At 41.1% G+C, this 17,813-nt stretch overlaps 1 protein-coding gene and 1 long non-coding RNA gene across 5 annotated transcripts in view; one reads left to right on the plus strand and one right to left on the minus strand.

Annotated features, from left to right (window-relative positions):
- The window catches only part of METAP1D (methionyl aminopeptidase type 1D, mitochondrial), a 47,109-nt gene extending 34,664 nt beyond the window's left edge, over positions 1-12,445 (minus strand). The window contains exon 1 of the mRNA XM_068948609.1: positions 12,289-12,445. Coding sequence (XP_068804710.1) covers positions 12,289-12,337 — 49 coding nt within the window. The 5' untranslated portion in view covers positions 12,338-12,445. The remainder of the gene's footprint in view (positions 1-12,288) is intronic.
- The window catches only part of LOC104148518 (uncharacterized), a 30,065-nt gene continuing 24,631 nt past the window's right edge, over positions 12,380-17,813 (plus strand). For 3 of the 4 annotated variants that reach the window (XR_011141914.1, XR_011141915.1, XR_011141913.1), the window contains exons 1-2: positions 12,380-12,497; positions 13,357-13,721. This is a non-coding gene — a long non-coding RNA (uncharacterized lncRNA). Of the gene's footprint in view, positions 12,498-12,867; positions 13,262-13,356; positions 13,722-17,813 lie in introns of those variants that run through there. The other variant, XR_695130.2, reaches the window with a different exon arrangement.

Raw genomic sequence — 17,813 nt, forward strand, 5'->3', positions numbered from 1 at the left:
ACCTTCCACTTTACCTAGTAGAAGCTGCATCATTTACTACAAAAAGCACCTCATTCTCATGACTCATGTGGAAGGAGTTTAGGAGCTTACTGTTGCTTTTTTCCATCCCTAATTTCAGCCGTGTCTATCAAAAAATGTGGGCCTGAACAGCTGGATTTATGTGGGAATCCAACAATTTATTTGCTATTTTCTTTCACCGTTATGCCACGTATGCTGTCTATATCAAAATTCTAAAAAGTATATGATGCAGAACTGAAATAGATAATCTGAAAAGTGTTAACACATTCCTTTAGAGAACATCTGATATGCCAAAAGCATTTATATATAAATTTAGATCATGTTCATTGCAGCAATAGTCCTTCGTGGTTCAAACTGAACTTGGTCTAAATCTAAACATCACTTTGAATGGGTGTTTTAAGTATAAACACAAGAAAGGAAACATCTTTAAAATATGAAAGTTGGAGACTTTACTCAGCTGGTTAAAGCGGCTGGTTATTTATCGTCTAAAGCAGAAAGAGCACAGTACCACTTTCAAAAACACTCCTGAAAGTTTTCCCAGGCAGTATGCTATAGACCAAATCTGCCAGAAGACCTCCGATGGGCTCTGAAGAGCCCTTTATCACCCTTTTCTAAAATTTCCACGTAGCATAGCAGTGTATTGAACACTCAGTTTCCAACATTTTCCTCTTCTTTCAGAAATCAAAAAGCAATGGGAAAGACAACTACCGATCTGGAAAAAGACTCTTAATGGCTCTAAATGGAGAGCTCCTTGGGGAATCGGTCATTCGACAAAATAAGCAAATGAGCTTCCCATACGTTGTCTCTACGGCATAAAAGACTTCCACATTGTCTTCCATTCAGATAACATGTTTTTAATATGAACTATCTTAAAGGAATTTGAAAACAAATTTAAAACTTATACTGTCTAGGAATGTCTGTAGTAACTGACCGTTTCTTGGAAGTAGCTATCATGTGGATAAAACCCTTTGCTAAGGAAGAGTTAAGTTTGTGCATGTTACCTTAAATGTTTTCTCTTACATCCTTTTAGAACATATTGAGCCAAGGCAACAACTAGACCAAAATAAACCATTCTGACACTTCTCCTCATAATAAGCCTAGCTACATACTGTATTTTCCTGCTTGAATTACACCCAAAAAGCAGTAAGACTGCACTCTGTAGAATACTAATTGTCATGCTTTCTCTCTCACATTTTAGACCTGCAAGTACTTAACGACATGCACTAGTCTGGTAACATGAGACATCTTGTAAAGTGAAGGGGACTGCACTCATGTCTTTATGCACGACTGCGAGTCTTTTTAAGGCATTTGCTTCTTGCACATCTCTAAGCTGATGTGGCAAGGCAAGAGGAAGCCAAGAAGGGTATTTTATTATCCAAGCTGCACAGGCTATATCATGTCAACATATAATAAACAAGGCAACGTAAAAACAATTTTGACTTGTGATCCGAGGAAATCCTGGAATTTGTAGGCCATATCTAAAGAATTTATGAAAGATTTCTTTCAAAAAAGTAAGCCTATTATCAACATGTTTCCGTTCCCTACACAGAAGGCCTCATCACCGCTGGACAATGTTTAGTAATATCCAGGCTCAAAAAGCTTTAAGGTCCTTGCACGGGAAAGTCCAGTCTCAAACACAGAGGGTGACTCTGTAGGGTGACATGTGCCACTGAGCAGAGGCGATGCAAAGGACAGGAGCATCGGTGATAACTGCCAAGACCCACCGGCAGGTCAGGGAGAGAAAAGTTACAGCAGTCAAGATAGAAGCTTACCAAGGCACTGAAGAAGGTTTTGGCAAAATGTGAAAAGAGAGAGAAGACCTGAGTATCTGGCAAACAAAAACCAAGACCATACAGAGAGGGTAAGAGGGAGAATTAAATGAGAAGACATCTGTATTATATAATAACCTACTTTTAAGGGTTTTGAAACTCTTCCATTTTTAAAACCTTTTAAAGTCTATGTTTTTGCTATATATAACACACAAGACAAAAACAGTACGACTTGAACTGCTGAACACAAAATATGAGTGACTTTTCTTAAATGGAAACCAGAGCTTGATTTCATATAGTGCCTTTCATACTTAGTGTGTTACAAATTGCTTTAAATACTGGCAGGCAAACAGCCATTATGCACTCAAGAGCTCATACATAATAATACTTAGCATTTTTATAGTGCTTTTCATCTTCAAAGTGCTTTACAAACAACTCATTAATCTCAACCAATGCACCTGCAAGGTAGATAAATATCTGTATTGTAGGTGGAGAAAAAGACAGAAAGTTCAATGGCTTATCCAAGGCCGTGCACCACCAGCCTCAAAACCCCTACCTCCCGGCTCCTAGTCCTGTGTTTAAGTCTAAGTGTCTGAACACAGTCCTGCACGTTCAGATCAGACCCTCCGTCCGCCCACGCACTGATGGGAGAACTTGTCTTCCTGAGCAGACGCCGCCAGCAGATTAGCAAGGTAGGTACCGTTTCTGGTGCATGCAAGTTGCCTGAGAACTTTAGCCTCCACCAGGACCGTCAGCATAAAGACCTCAGAAGGTACAAGTCCACCAGACACCAAAATGAGACTCAAGACAGAGATTCGGCAATCATGATTGCCACCAAACCGCAAGTGGATAGCTGCTTTGCCCCTGCTTCTCTCCCCACTTTCCCAAACAGCACATACTCCACGGTGCCAGAATTGGACAATTCAGACAACCGAATCCTAACCTCGGTGGCCTCTGAGGACTTCCAAAATATAAGAAAACAACTGCTATTTAATTATTCAAGCATTCTCTAATCAAAAATTTTGAATGAACTTTGTTGAGTAAAAACAGTAACTCTCTCCCTTATTGGTGACTGGAAAAATGTTGTTAATAGGATTATATCACACGATTGTACTGTTAATTCTTTCAGGTATAAAAACACCCGATATGTTTTTTTTTTTCTTTTTAAACCTCAAAATACCAAGAACATCAAACCTGGAGCAGACAAGAAGCCTGGAAGATTTGAATGGTAATACAATACGAGCACCGCTGTACAGCAGACCTTCTATTCTCTTACCCAAAGGAACAGAACCATTAAATTTTTAGCAAAGACTTCCTTATTCCAGATGTTTGTTAATTATTTGATTTAAATAAGTAAATCTGAGTTTATCCTTTATCCGCCCAGTTTTCACATTCATCATGCCAAGTTTTTACAAGTTCTCAAGTCACTGTAGTGCATCCCAGAGTAAACAGCTCACTTTAAGAAAAATAAATAAATTAGACAAACTGTTACTGTAACAGAAAAGCAAACATAGTTGGAGGCCAATTTTACCACATAGATTCTCAAGACAGGAGAAAAAACCCTCTCTGAAAGCAAAGGCATAACATGTTAATGAGATAAATATAAGCAGGAAAAGCTAAACGAACAATGGCCAAAACCTATGTAGCTAGAAGACTAATGAGTATGTTCTGACTGCCCATCCAGTCGACATGGGACGTAAAAGCTAGAACAGGAAGAAAGCAGCAGCTTTGAATTACATTTTCCCCATTTTAATTTCATCAATTTACAAAGGAAAAAGCTAGCAAGGACACAATTCAAAACAACATGAAGAAACAGTTCTTGATCTTTAAGCAGAAATTACATACTCCCCTTGTTTAAGAGAATTTTAAGACAATAATTGGATTGGTTTTAAGAGGGAGAGATGCGAGGTTGTATCTGACTGCCAAGCCCATGTTTTTCCTCTAAAAATGCGATAGATTTACAGCTCCTGATGAAAATAAAGGCATGAAAAAGCAAACTAAAAATAATTCATATAGGAAATGCAACTACATTTAATTAGATTGAACACTAACCCTCACTCTGCAATCATAAAAAACAATTCTAAAAACACTTTCTAAATAAAAAATCCATCATGATAATATTTTGCAGCTAAAATAATATACAACGCTTACATAGTACAGCTCTTCTAACAGAATGAAACAGATTAAAGAAATAAACATGTAAGAACAAAATTAAAATATGCAATTGTATCTATTAAGCTCTGGAAGGATAAAAATGATAATGTAGTAAAAAAGATCAGCAGGCTAACACCAGTGCTACAACAATTTTTGTTTCATAATGTGTCACTTCATTTGTAAGCAGTAATCAAGAGATGTCAAAGTAACTTCTTTTGCTGCCTGTATCCTTAACGGCTTCTGTTTTCATTCTATTTTAAAAAAATCTTTTCTTTTAATTATCAACAAACGAAACCCAGATTTTACTAGTAGTGAGGTACATTACCCCTGAGTATAAGGTGATACTATGTAGGAACAACAAGAAAATAATAAAAGCAGGAGCCAATGCTTGAATACAGTTTTCTTTCCATTCCCTCGGGAATCCCTCGGGTCCTGCAGGTCGTGGATTCCTGAGCAGGGGGATCATGTTCATCAGTTACAACAGCTCCTCTGGGCCTAAATCCAGGTAGACTGCTTGTCTAAACTTGATGAAATATAGGCGCCATCAGGTAACAGGGAGACTCCAGAAATGTGTAACTAAAAACTAAAAAATGAAATTAAAACACGGCTTTAGCCAAACAGCCTCTTTCTACAGGGTGCAGTAGCTGTAAGCCAGAGACTGCACAAAGCACAGACAGCTCCTTGTCTACTTTCTCTTGCTTTTTCATGTATGTAATATAAAGGTTAGATCAAGTAAACAAGTTGATTTTAGCAAACACTGCTGTTTTAAAACAGAGATGCTTAGGAAAGAAACCACTGCTACAAATGCACACAGCTTGGACAGACACCATGTCAAAAGCAACCAACCAATGCCAAGCAATTGCACTGCAAGTGTACTACTCCCCCTCCCACTTCACTACGTCAAAATATTTTCAAAATAAAATTTAATGCTAATAAAAACTGCCACATTGACAGCACTGCAGCATGATGTTCAGAAGCTCTGCAGCGCTTGCTGTGTCCAGCACTGGCACATTGCCACGTCCAAACTGTCGTAGAGAAGAAGAGGTAGCAAGTCTCTTTGCCAGATCTGAATTCCTAAGTGCTACGGGAACGTGCTTGTTTGGGACTGGGGGAGAGGGAAGAAGAAAAGACAAAAAAGGAAGAAAATCTATGCAATCCTAAGTGCCAATTGAGAAGACCACTGTAGCTACGGGTGCTACAGATGTTTTTAGCACAGGAAAGGCCTTTTACCCACCACTTTTGAGAACAATCCCCACTTTGAAACCACACTTTGCAGTGCAATGGCACAATGGTCACTTCACATTGCTCACGATTCACAACCATCAGAAGCAGAACACCACATCTAGCACTTCTGAATATCCTGGAACAGAAAATCAGCTTGGAGTTCTTGACCTCGAGCTCCCTGACAGCTTTAGCACCAGAACAGACTGGAAACCAGAAGTCCACCTTTGATTTGACTCCAGTAGAAACCCAGTTCTCGTCAGAGTGAGAAATGAAAATATCATGCCGCTATGTTATGGCAATTCCACCACTGGAACAGAAATCTTTTTTTCTTGGTAGCTTCAATCTTAAACTACAAACTTTGCCCATATGTACAGAACTGCATGAGAAATAACTGGAAATGTGTCAGAATCACAGGGAATGTGAATGGAATAGTTCAATTTTCCCCATAGAACAAGAGAATATGCATAATATAGAATTTTAGAACTTTAGAGATAGGTGTTATATCATTTTTTGCATATGCTTTAATCCAGTTTCTAGAATATTTAGGGAAATTGAGTGCAAAAGCTTGAGTAAAAGGAGTATGTTATCTAAAACTAGAAAACTATTTATTTCATTTATGTCCACATGTTTTTAAACAGCACGCGGCTCTGGTAGCTTAGAAAGAAAAGGCATTAGCTCAGGCTTCAGGCCACATTCAGTTCTGCCAATGTTACGCTTCCATGAGACCCTCCACAGATTATTCCCTCAGTTCCTCCATCTATGAACTAGAGATAACACCTTCTTTTGCTTTTGTTTGCCCTGGCTTTCCAAACTGCCAGCCCTCCGAGACAGGAACTGTTTTATTATGTGCTCATATGGCATCCAGTCCTGTGATTTGAAGCTATGTGCTCCAAAACACAACACAATTCACAATTTGAGACACAACACAATTCACAATTTGAGATCCAGAATTTCCTTACTGATGATTCAATCCTTCATCCTGTCTCTTCAAATGTTATATCTTACAGCAAACAAGCTTAGAGATCACCAGGGACCTCGGTCATACTTTAGTAATATTTTAAGTACCGATATCAATGTTTTAAGTAAAAGAACATGCAAGAACTAAGAAGCCAGAGGCTTCACTTGCAGTTTGTTTGATCCTGCAAATAGAGTTGGCGGGGTGCTCTTCTGATGTAGATTTTAAGAGCCTGTATCTTCTAATTGAATTTAATCCCTAGAGACTGTGAAGCAGCATCCTTTACTTCATTTATTTGCTACATGACCATAGAGAAGTCATTCCATTTTTTGCAGAACAACACTTAGGACTTGTGTGTTGATTAACATTACATTTGTTCCGAGTACAGATTTCAGCCTGCAGAGATCTAGCCCTTTAATAAGAGACCAAGCAAGAAGTTCAGAACAAGTTTGCCTTTTGTGCTGCCCAAAGGCTACGCTGACCTGCACACCTGAAATACAAATCACAGACATGACTTTCTATTTGAGACTTTGTGTCTTATTACATGATATTATTCTGAGCTTCTGCTTACATACCTGAAGCCAGGTAAGGGAATGCCACACCAGGAAGACCACCTCCGCAGGCTAGGTAAACGCCAGGCATGCAAACAGGGAATGCTCCTCACTTGGGGGCATCCCCACGTCCAAGGCTGAAGACTGGGAGAGCGCTCTGTTGGCAACACTGTGACAAGCCAGGTCCCTCTGATGGGGCATCTCGGTTCGTTAGGAGAGGCTTTCCCAGAACTTTTGGGTATTTTCCTTCTAATATCTAAAAATTAATCTGTCTAATATGTTTATCATAGGCTAAATACTGTCTGAGAGGGCACTGCTGGAGACCTGCTCGCCCAAGACACAAGGCTCGCGCAACAGACAAAGCGTTCATAAAAAGGCTGAAACCAACTATTCTTCATGAAAATTCATGGTCATGAATTTTGTCTCTACACAGATTTTAGCTGTAGCTGCAATGGCAACACTTCCTCAACAAGTCAACGGCACCTTTCTACAAAGAAGAAAAGATTTGTATGGTCGGGTACAAAAGGATAAACGAGGAGGCACGGACCAGCAAAGCTGTCACTATGGCAGAAAATGCCAAGTTGCTGCAGCAAGCCACCAATTAAGAGTACTGAGGCCATGTCCAAAGTCACTTATGCAGATGACTTAATTGCAACCGCCGGTTAGAGGCTGCTGCTCTGTCAGGTGGCACTTGTGCCAACCCAGCTGCAAAGCGCAGTCGGAGGCGATAGACAATCCCACCTCTGTGGCGCCTGCCCAGCGGTGCTAGCGCCAGCGGCCGGGCAGCCCGGGGTGCAGCGCCCCAACCTCTGCAGCCCTGCGCTAGCTCTCACCCCCGCCACCACGCAGCTCCCACTCTCCCCCCGGCTGGCCCTTTGCTAAGGGCTTCCCTTCTCTCAGGCGCAACCTGTGCAAACGCTGCCTGAGCAAGCGAAACCGCACCCCACAAATTCACCCACCGCCAGCAGCGCGCCATCTCGCCAGAACAAAAGCTCTGTGTGCTGCCAGCAGTGCATTACCTTGCCGCTGAAAAAAGAGAACAATTAAACACTTTATTGAAAAGGGAATATTTCTTCTCTCATGCCTCAGACCATGAAAATACGTCTCTCCCCCCACCCGCAGTCACTCATTGCTGCGCTGTTGAAATGGGAATTATTCCTTGTCTGCCTGACTATTTTCAAGACAGGGATGAAACTACCTTAGTTTGCAAATGTTAAAAGTGTCCTATGATGAAATGGTTTGAACTTCAGCAGTGCATGATTTGCAGCTGATAATGCTAATGCCAAATTCTGGAGACATGAGTCTGTCTACAGATTAATGGAAAATATGAATTAATATTTGCTTCCAGCTAATTGCCCAGCTCATATACTGCACGGCACAGCAAAGCATCATTCGATCTTGAAAACTCTGTAACAAAAGTTTTCAATCACTTCTTCTCATCTACCAAAAAATATTTTGCAATTACAGGACATATTTCATTATCAGTCTGGAATACCAGAAACTTTTGAGTCAGGTCCCTCAAAGACTATTATTTGTACACGCTACATTAAAAAAAAAAAAAAGGCATTAGCTATTTTTGAAGAATTAAAAGTTATCATAGATTATGACTACATTTTTGCAATTTTCTGAGTTGCAAATCTCTGGTTTTTTTAAACAGTGATGAAGATATGGATGAAGAGATACTTTTATCATTTGGACATTAATAGTGCTAAAAATCATGATTCAGCCTTAATATTAGAAAAATCTTGCATATGCTCAAATTTATGGTAAAATACGTTAACTGAAAGGCAAGCTATAACAATTTTTTTTTGCATAAATGTAACTCCAATTTCAAAACACATCAGCAGAAAGCAGAAAAATGGAGAGCGACTGGTTCAGCGGTATGCGGCAGCTCAACTATCTGACAGTCACATTTTTATTTCAGCACACAAATTAACTTACTCCAAGTCTCTTCCACTTTCTCTGAAAAATATTGAAAAGTTTGCTTTTCATGAGATCATTAGCATTTTGAAGGGGCTGAGCTTGACAAAACACGTGTATATCAGAAATATTGCTTAGTAAAAGATTTAGTAAAATTTATATAGATAACTCAAGAGCCAGGAGTCTTGTATCAGATAGTCATTAATGTTCCATCTTTTAATCCAGCTTCCTCATTTGTTAAGTTTAGTGGAATGTTTTATGCAAATTCCAAATACAATTCAACAGTGAAGAGATTCCCATTTGGACAGATTGCACAAACTAGCTAAAAATTGATAATGTTAAGGATCAGCTTTAAATTAAGTCTAATTTCAAATGTTTATATAGAGTTCGCATTGCTTTAAAACATAAAAGTCTACTGTAATGTATTAGAGTTAATAAACACCATGTTAAACACTGTATTAAAACTTTAAAGAAATGGGTATGTCAGAGAAAAACACCTGATAAGCTAAATTGCAGGTCCCTACAATACAGTTCCGTGCCTTATTTTTCACATTGGGATCCCCTACTTCCATCCAGACCAGCAGGCCCCCTGAGTTCTGGTTTTTGTTCATAAAGTAAAGCCTTTGAAGCCATAATGCGAGAAAATCAAACTCTGGCTATGCTCTTTTCTTTTTGGGGGGGACAGGGACAGGGACGAGGGGAGAAGAACAGTTAACAACATCTATATATTGTTTATATTTCTTCTCTCCATGTTATTAAGAGAGGGGAAAAGAGTAGAAATCTCAGAGAAATGTTGCAAACAAACATTTCTGAAAGGGTCGGCACCTGCAGAACAAAAATATCTCACAGTATCTCACATCCTCTGGTGCTGGACGTTACAAAAAGCCCGACGGAGACAGCCACAGCTTCTACCCGAGAGCAGAGTTTCAGGATCCATCGGCAGCCGTTCAGGACGCCTGCGCGCGACCATCCAGTCCAGGAAGGGCCGTAGGAAGGCAGCGCCCAAGCAGAGGTATGGCCTGTGCCCACAGGCTGCATGCTGAAGAAATGTGTCATCCACCTTCAGTCTACAGTAACTTAACTGAAAAGTCCAGTCAATAATTTGCAGCACAGATTATTACAGAGTGCTGATTCATTGTGAGAGAAGCAAGACAGGATATCAGTTATATATATATTTTTTTATCCCAGTCAAGGGACTCATTTTACGAGGGATATCGTCTCATCAATTATTTTCTGTGGCTCAAAGTCTTGAAACTTCATTGCAACAAGTCAGGGGGCTTCTACTCTACGGCAATGTATATGTCTGAAATGAGTAAATCCATCTGCAAAAGAAGATCACTGTGCCTTAAACCATCTAAGCTGTACTCGAAGATATGCAGTTCTTTGATGCCTTCTATTTTATTTTGTTACTACTAATGAAATATCACAGATGCAATTATTTTAATACCTGAAAACTGTCACAGTATGAAACACCGTATAATCCATGTTAATTATAAATACAAACCGTGAAAGGTCAGCATGCCATCTGATGTGTCTGTCTTGTGGCTGTTTCTTAGTTTTCTTTCACAAAATGGTAAATGCAATCAGGTCTCCTATGCATTACCTGCAAAAATCTACTTAAATACTGTTCAAGCAAGGGTGGCAGCTCTGTGGAGGTCAACCCACCGCAAGACCACTCTGAAATACAGTTTCTGAGTGTACAAAATTTCACGAGGCCTCTGCAACCACTCATGTTCTTACAAAGTTGTTTACCTTCTCCTTGGTTTGACAGTGTTTTAAAATGTAATTCTGCAACTAGCAAAGCAGAGACTATTCAAATCAGCTCCTTGACATGCCTACTAAAAATGCACAAACTGCCTTTTTATCTTTTTGGCAAACACAAACATTCAACTTCTTTCCTTTTTCAGTCATAACAAAGACTATTTATGATAGCCCAAGCCCTTCTGATATGTGTAGGAAGTATTTACACCAGTATACAAACTTCCACAATTTCAGCTTTTCAAATACTTTTATCTAGAAACAGCTCTTTAATAATGAACATTTTGTTTTCATCATTCACTAAAAAAAAAAACACATCACAAACATGAAAAGATATCACAAAAGTGGCTATCAAAAAGTAATTTTCATTCAATTTAGGTAGAATAGATTCCCTCAGGTGAACAGAAATCTAATTTAAATTACTTCTGTTTTTTACTATTTGTAAATTAAATTACACTGAACTGTGGATTTCAGGGAAAATTGGATTTAGTTTAATCAGCCTTGTCTGAACTATGACAATTGTGCTTTTTCAAGTTCTGGAAAAGCATGTCCACTAGGGGAACTGGATAAGGTCTGATGTCTAAAGGGAAGGTATGAAGGCTTAACAGTTTTAAAGAGCTTGGGCCATTTAACTGGAAAATAAACTCAAGGTTGCTAGGTGGGGAGGGAGCTGGAGGTGGTGGCGTGGGCATGGACACGGGACCAAAACAATATCCAGAACCAAATGGTTGCGGAAGCAAAACTGCTGAAGCAAACAATCAAGAACAGTATGAAGCTGCACAGTAACTTTCAATTCATTTGAGATTCAAAACAGAAAATGATTGCTTGTATTTTACTACATACTAAAAATGTGATTCAGTTTCTACTGGCACGTGTGAAAGAGGGAAGGTTTTGACAGCTGTCAGAAATAAAACAAATAGGAGACTCTGGTTCTGAATGCTGAATATTGTAGCTCTTCCCAGAGTTCAGCAAAAGTTCAGATTCCAAAAGTCCAGTCAAACTGGAACGTCTTTATGGATAGGAGCATTCATTTGCTGGAAAAAAAAAAAAATGATGTGGCTCTTCTGCCCTGCAAAATTCAGGGTTAACTATACAGAAGAGGCCTTTATATTTTCAAACTTTTTTCAAGACTGTTGGATAGAATGAAACATAGAAGTACAGCAGAAGATGTGACTGCTAACATGACAAAAGGGACAGAACTTCTGTTATATGTCAGCTGTGTAGCATTGCAACATTATGCTTTAGCTAAAAGCATAAAGCATTCAGTTTAATATTTCATTTAAAGTCATTCTGGGTTCAGTCTATGCTCCATTATTGTGGTAAGTATTTAATAGGCTTTCAACCCCCCCCAACCCAAAATCCAACAACCCAGCTTACAAGTCTTTCATCAAGATCGCTGGAGAATAAGAATATATCCTTTTGTTTTACGCTTTTCTGAAGCACACACTTGGAAGCTTTACTTTTGCGTGCAGACCCTTTCCTGCAGCCTTATCTGTTTTGAAGAGCCAAGAGAAGTTCCTGGCAACGCCGCCAGCTCCGCCCGCGCTGGAGGAGGGCACGGACAGGGACAGGGACAGGGACAAGGCAGGGCTGGGCCGGGCCAGGGCCAGCCACGGCCGCGGCTTTTTTCACCCGTGCCCCCTCAGACTTGCTCCCCGCGCGTTTGAGGGCGCGGAAACTCGTTCCCACTAGTTCTCCTAAGAACTAGTTTTCTGAGACTCTGTATCACCGCGGGCGCATGAGGGCTGCTCCGCCCGGGGAGCGGCCCAGTGCCGGACTGCGGGGGGCGGCTGGCGCCTAAATTCAAAAAGCACGCCCAAACGCGACAGCGCTGCGACGCTCCCAGGGCCAGCGGGGGCCGAGGTGCCGCGTCCTTCCCCGAGGGCGAGGGGAAGGGCGGGGGCCCCGCGCAGGCCGGCGGAGCGCGGCGCGCACTCACCTCTGCCCCGCAGCACGTTGACAGCTCTGGGCGCCGCCATCTTGGTCATGTGGGACGGGATCACGTGGCGGGGGGGGAGGGAGGGGGAACTGTGCGCGCGGCGGCCGCGCGGGTGGTTGGGCGGTTGGCGATGCGGCGGTTGCCGTTGCCGTTGCCGTTGCCGTTGCCGTTGCGCGCGCGCCGCCTCGGGCAGAGGCGGGGGCCGGCAGGTAAGTGGGGTGCCGTGAGGTGCGGCAGGTGCCACACGGGGCCCTCGGGGCAGTGGGGAGCGCGGCCGAGCCCGCGCGTGGGCGGCAGGTGCCCGTCAGGGGATGGGGGATGGCGGCGGGGGCCGGCCCCTGCCACCTGCGCAGCGCGCCGCCCGCCCGGCCGCGCCCGGGCTGTGGCGGCGAGGCGGCAGCGCCCCCTTCCCGCCCCGCCGCGCTCCGAGCCGGTGGGGGAGCGGCGTGGCGCAGGCCGGCCTCGGCCTCATCCTCGGCCCCGGCCCCGGCCCCGCGGGAGCCGACCCGCAGACCGCAGCCTTGGCGGCCCCGTGCGGCCCCGTCAGGCGGTAACGTGCGGCGCGGAGGGGCGGTGGGCTCCCGTGAAGGACTGCTGAAATGCTCCGCAGTCGTCGCCACCCTGCCCAGCCCGCTCAGCGGCTTAGCGTGCTCGGGGACTGTGCTCTTGCAGGTGGTGGCCTTCGCTTCCGTAGGTTCGCGTTGTAGCGTTGGGCCGTTGAGGTATAAATGACAGGTTGTTACCGTCTTTCCAGCGAGAGAGGGCGGTGAGACAGCACTTCCTGAAGTGGGACTTGTGGTCTCGGAAGAGTTGTGACCCGTGAGATAATTAAGCAAATTCTCAAAGGAAAATGGACGATGACTGCTTATGTCCAGATTTATTTATCTCCTGGCATAGCCATTATTAGTTTTTAACTACACATCTACAAATTTTATAATTTAGCTAACAAGAATAGGCTCGAACTCCAAGGCAGGTAGGAATTCTGATGCTATTTACTCCCACCTACTCTGGAAAAAGACTGAAAAATGTATGTACTTAAAAGTTGCACTGTGTATTTCTGTCTTTAAGGAGCAGATTCCAGGAGTACTGTGCTCAGAAAATTGTGCTACCATCCTGTCCGTGGTCCTGCATAGACATTGCTAGGAAAAATGCATCATTTAATCAGCTGCCAGAGCTCAGAAGACAGCCTCTCCTATAGCTTATATCCAGACCAGATAGTAGTGTGAAGATCAGTACAGTATCTTGTACTGCCTCTTAATCTACTCCTTACGGCCACCTTCTGCGCCAACTGACATGTTTCATCATAGTTATTCAGCAGGGGGAGGAATGACAAGATCCTAACAGAAGAAAAATAGAGCTGAAAATAAAGGAAGAAATGGCATTCCTAAGCTGCCTAGTGACACTCTGTGAGCATCACTACCCACTGGTGAGAGGTATGTACACATTTGAGATGCAGGGCAGAAATTAATGTATGTCTTCACCTTGTTCCTAATTCTAAAGCGTAGTATGGTCTTTCAGAAGTTTGAATTTCATCAAGCTTGATTTCATCTTATTTTTTATCTTTGCAGGGCTTTAGGAATATAGACACCCAACCATTGCTGCACACCCAAAAAGCTGCACGGTATAAAGCAATCGCACATTGTTGCTGTTTGGCACAACTACATATATGTTGGAGTGGGTCTGCCCATGCATACCTAACAAGAACAGCAAACTTTGCATAAAAGTAGCTATGGATGATGATTAATTCACCATCATCTTTTCCTGTCACCACAGGAGAGAAACATTAAGTGCTCTAAGGGAACTTTATGTATAGGTCAACAAATATTTCCTAGTCAGTGAAATCAGAGGCTACTGTCAGAGAAAGTAAGTGATCATTTGGCTTTTGTCTGTTGCTATAGGACCAGAATTACATATTATCACTAAGCCAAAAAGAAAAAAGAAAAAAACCCCTGACAGTCAATGTACCAGTTAATAGCATTAGAAAATGCAAGAACCAGAGACAATACCAGGACTACTTTGCTACCACCTTTGTAGTTACCTTGCCCTTAAATGTCAGATTATTTCACAGATACATGTAGATATGTGTCAGTAGTTAGACTGGACTGATTCCTTTTGCATGTCAGAAGCCAAGAGGGGATCAAAGGACTTCTCTACAGTTTTATGTGCCAAGAGAACAACAGCTCTGCAATTCTTGCAATCTCTGAATGAATCTTAAAGAAAGCATAACAACAAAGTTGTGATTCAGTGGTCTTTAATTAGTGCTTAGCTGAGGATTTTCCCTTGTACTAAGAAATAAAAATACCAGATTTGTTAGGAACTTTATACCAATATAATGAGAACAAATCTTACTTGAGAAAGGAGAGACCCACCATATCTGAACACGGTAAACCTGAAGAATCATACTCTGCTGTGTTCCAGTTCTGTTACCAAAAGAACATGTGTCAGTTTTTTCCCTCATACATATAATTATCTTTTGTTCACATCTGGCAAATCCTTCAAAATGTTTGAGATGGCCAGTGATGTCTCAGGTTGTCCTGAGCTTCAGGTTGAGAGGCAGTTTTGGAGAAAGTACTTTGAAACCCAGGGTCCTTGGAACACATCTTTGTATTATATTCTTCAAGGAGAGTCTTGCACATTCTATCTTGCTTAGATTTGCTCTGTACTGTGAGGAAGCATCTCGATTTTATTTCCCCCACGATGTTGGGCAGGCTGTTACTGAAATGAGCAAAAGATGTGCTAAGAAAGAGGGACATAAAACTAGGCTTTTAAATGTAAGGTTGAAAACTGTTTGTAACAGTGTATAACACAACAGAGATATGCTTTATAAATACATAAATCTTATGTAGAACAATATGTAAACATGCTTCTAGTGTAAGTATAGCAATTGGATACTTCTGAGGTTGCTTAGACTTTCTTATCTAAGATTGTCTCAAAAGGTAATTTGGATCCACAGCAGTTTATGCTGATCAAACTGGCGCTCCTTCAGTCCTGTTCTAATCACAAATAGGTGTCCTTATGCCAGTGCTGGTGTTCATGTGGTCTGTGGTGAGATAGTTTCAAGTCCAAAACTCGCAGAAAACTAGCTCTACAGGAAAAAAAGTAATTTATTTTCTCCTAGTTCAGTTTTTCTCCTAAGCCATTTCACAGTGAGACCAAATGAATGCCAGTGCTGGTGCCCAGGAAAGTGCACTAATATGTGGCCTGGAATGTGGCCCCTTTGATTTAGATTGGCTTTAAGTGCTGTGAAAGTGCATTCTTAATCATGACTTGCTACTGCCTACCTACTAATAAAGCAAATTCAGTGATTCATATCTTCCCCTTTTCTGCTCCTGCCTTCATGGTCTTATGCATTCCCTTATGCTGGTCCTGGAACTCCTCCGATGTCTCAGTAAACCAGTCCAGCATGATAAGCTGGCTAAAGTCAATCCTTGGCATACTTTTATCTGTCTGTCTTGTCTTGCTGTTGTTGGGTTTGCTTTTTTTTTTCCAGATTAGTTTTTTGCCAGTTTAATGAGCTGAATTGGCTCACTGAATAGTGAAATACAAGAGACGTGGAGGAGCGTGTAGCTAGGAGTGGGGACTGCTTTCAACAGCAGCAAGTAGGTAGATTGGCTCAGCTAGTCTTGCTGAAATGCATCCTCAGAGAAGATGCGCGGAAACGGGAGAGTATGTAACCACAGTGAGGCAAGCTTAGGTCTCAAGTCTGTACAATTATGTCTTCTAATGGCACCTGAAGTTCTCAGATCTCTATATAGATAAGCATTTGATTATTTATAATTTCAAAGTAAGCAGCAAGCATTTGGAGCTGCTCCTAAATCAGTGATACAGAATGTATAAAAATAGACAAAGCTTATACTAAATTGATACATCCCAGCTGTAATGAAAGTGAAAAGACATATTCACAGTTGTTATCATGTTAAACTCATTCCAGGCAAAGATTTTATCTTTTCTGTGAAACTGTGAGAGTCTAAAAAGCATGATTATAGACATATAGTTTTGAGGCTCAACTGGAAGAAAGATAAGCATCTAAAAAATAGCAGATATTGAACATGAAACACCTCCCTTATTATCATACCATTTAGAAACAAAAAAGTGGATGTCAAGCTAGTTGAACTAGATTTCATTTATGTTCAATCTCTTCCATTCAAACTGTGCAGCAACTGTAAAAAGAGCACATAACCTTTTATTGAGGAATATCTACAGCATTATATATTTTATTATTTTCTAAAGAAAGAAGTTAGTACTACTGTAGAAAAAAATAGCACACAGTTCTGCTCCTGCTGTATCTAGATTTTTTCCAATGGCAAAGAGGGAATTCTGAAATACATATTCCCAAGGACTTGTCTTTATGATGTCACTACCTTAGATTCTTTCAATTTGTGTGAGTCTTCTATCCAAAATGATCTTTGAAGAACTGCAGGGAGAATTTTTTTCTTCCCCTTTTCTATTTGCTTCTCTAAACTGGAGAATTAAAAATATTTTGAACATGGAAATATGGGAATTGTTAGATCAATGATACACTTGCTTGTTCCATTACTGCTCTAAAAAGAAGTTCAGATAGGGAGTCTGTAGTCTCATTTCTTGCAATGGATATTACCAAAGGCTTCAGCCTGAGGTACAAAGAGCATAGTGAATACTTATTTAAATGAGTAGTTTTGAGTAGAAACTCTTATTTGTATTATTTTACTTTTTACATTGTAAAAGATTTGAGTGATAGGGAGGAAAGTCCATTCCTACAATTTTCACTCCGTAGAGATGAACCAGAATGATGGTAAATGGTGTGCCCTGAGCAGGACTTGCATCTATTTACTTGTCTTGCTTTGTGTAGTCGTCTTCCATTTTTACTGGTTGCATAAAATTTTAGCGTCACAATTCCAATTACTGCGACCTGTGTGGCTAATACCCTTTTGTAAATGAAATATTTTACTAGATAGAACTCACGGTTTGATTGAAATCTTTCCTATCATTGGAAAAGAACTAGCAGTGTAAAATTACTGGAAATATTGATGTCATGGGGAAAAAAAACCCTTGTTCCCATGATTTTTAGCTGTATTATTTGAGACAACTGAAATAGCTGCAACACATACTTGCTTATGAGATACTAAATGTTAATATTTTTCCATGATGTTTTTTGTCAACTTCAAGTCCAATGTTTCACAAGCAATGTTTCACAAAGCAGTAGTGTTAGAGAATAATATTTTGCAATTTGAAAGCCTCAATTCCAACCTTTCTGGGTGATAGGCGTACAAATATAACACGTATTTCTAGCTCTAACAGTTTGATACTGATGAAATCAGGTCAGAACTGACACTGGGAGAAAATGTAAAATGGTAAAATATACAATGTAAGATTTTCAAGCCTTCTAGTGTCTGACAGTCATACAGTATGATAAAGGATAAGCATAAAGAGCAACAAAGTCTCAGTGAGAGACAAAAAGGAATTGAAAAAATGATCTATATAAGCAGACGCAAATCCTTCGTATAGACATTGTAGGCTGCTTACCCCCCTGCTGACATTGCAGAGAG

This window comes from Struthio camelus, chromosome 6, assembly GCF_040807025.1.
Source record: "Struthio camelus isolate bStrCam1 chromosome 6, bStrCam1.hap1, whole genome shotgun sequence".
Lineage (NCBI taxonomy): Eukaryota > Metazoa > Chordata > Aves > Struthioniformes > Struthionidae > Struthio > Struthio camelus.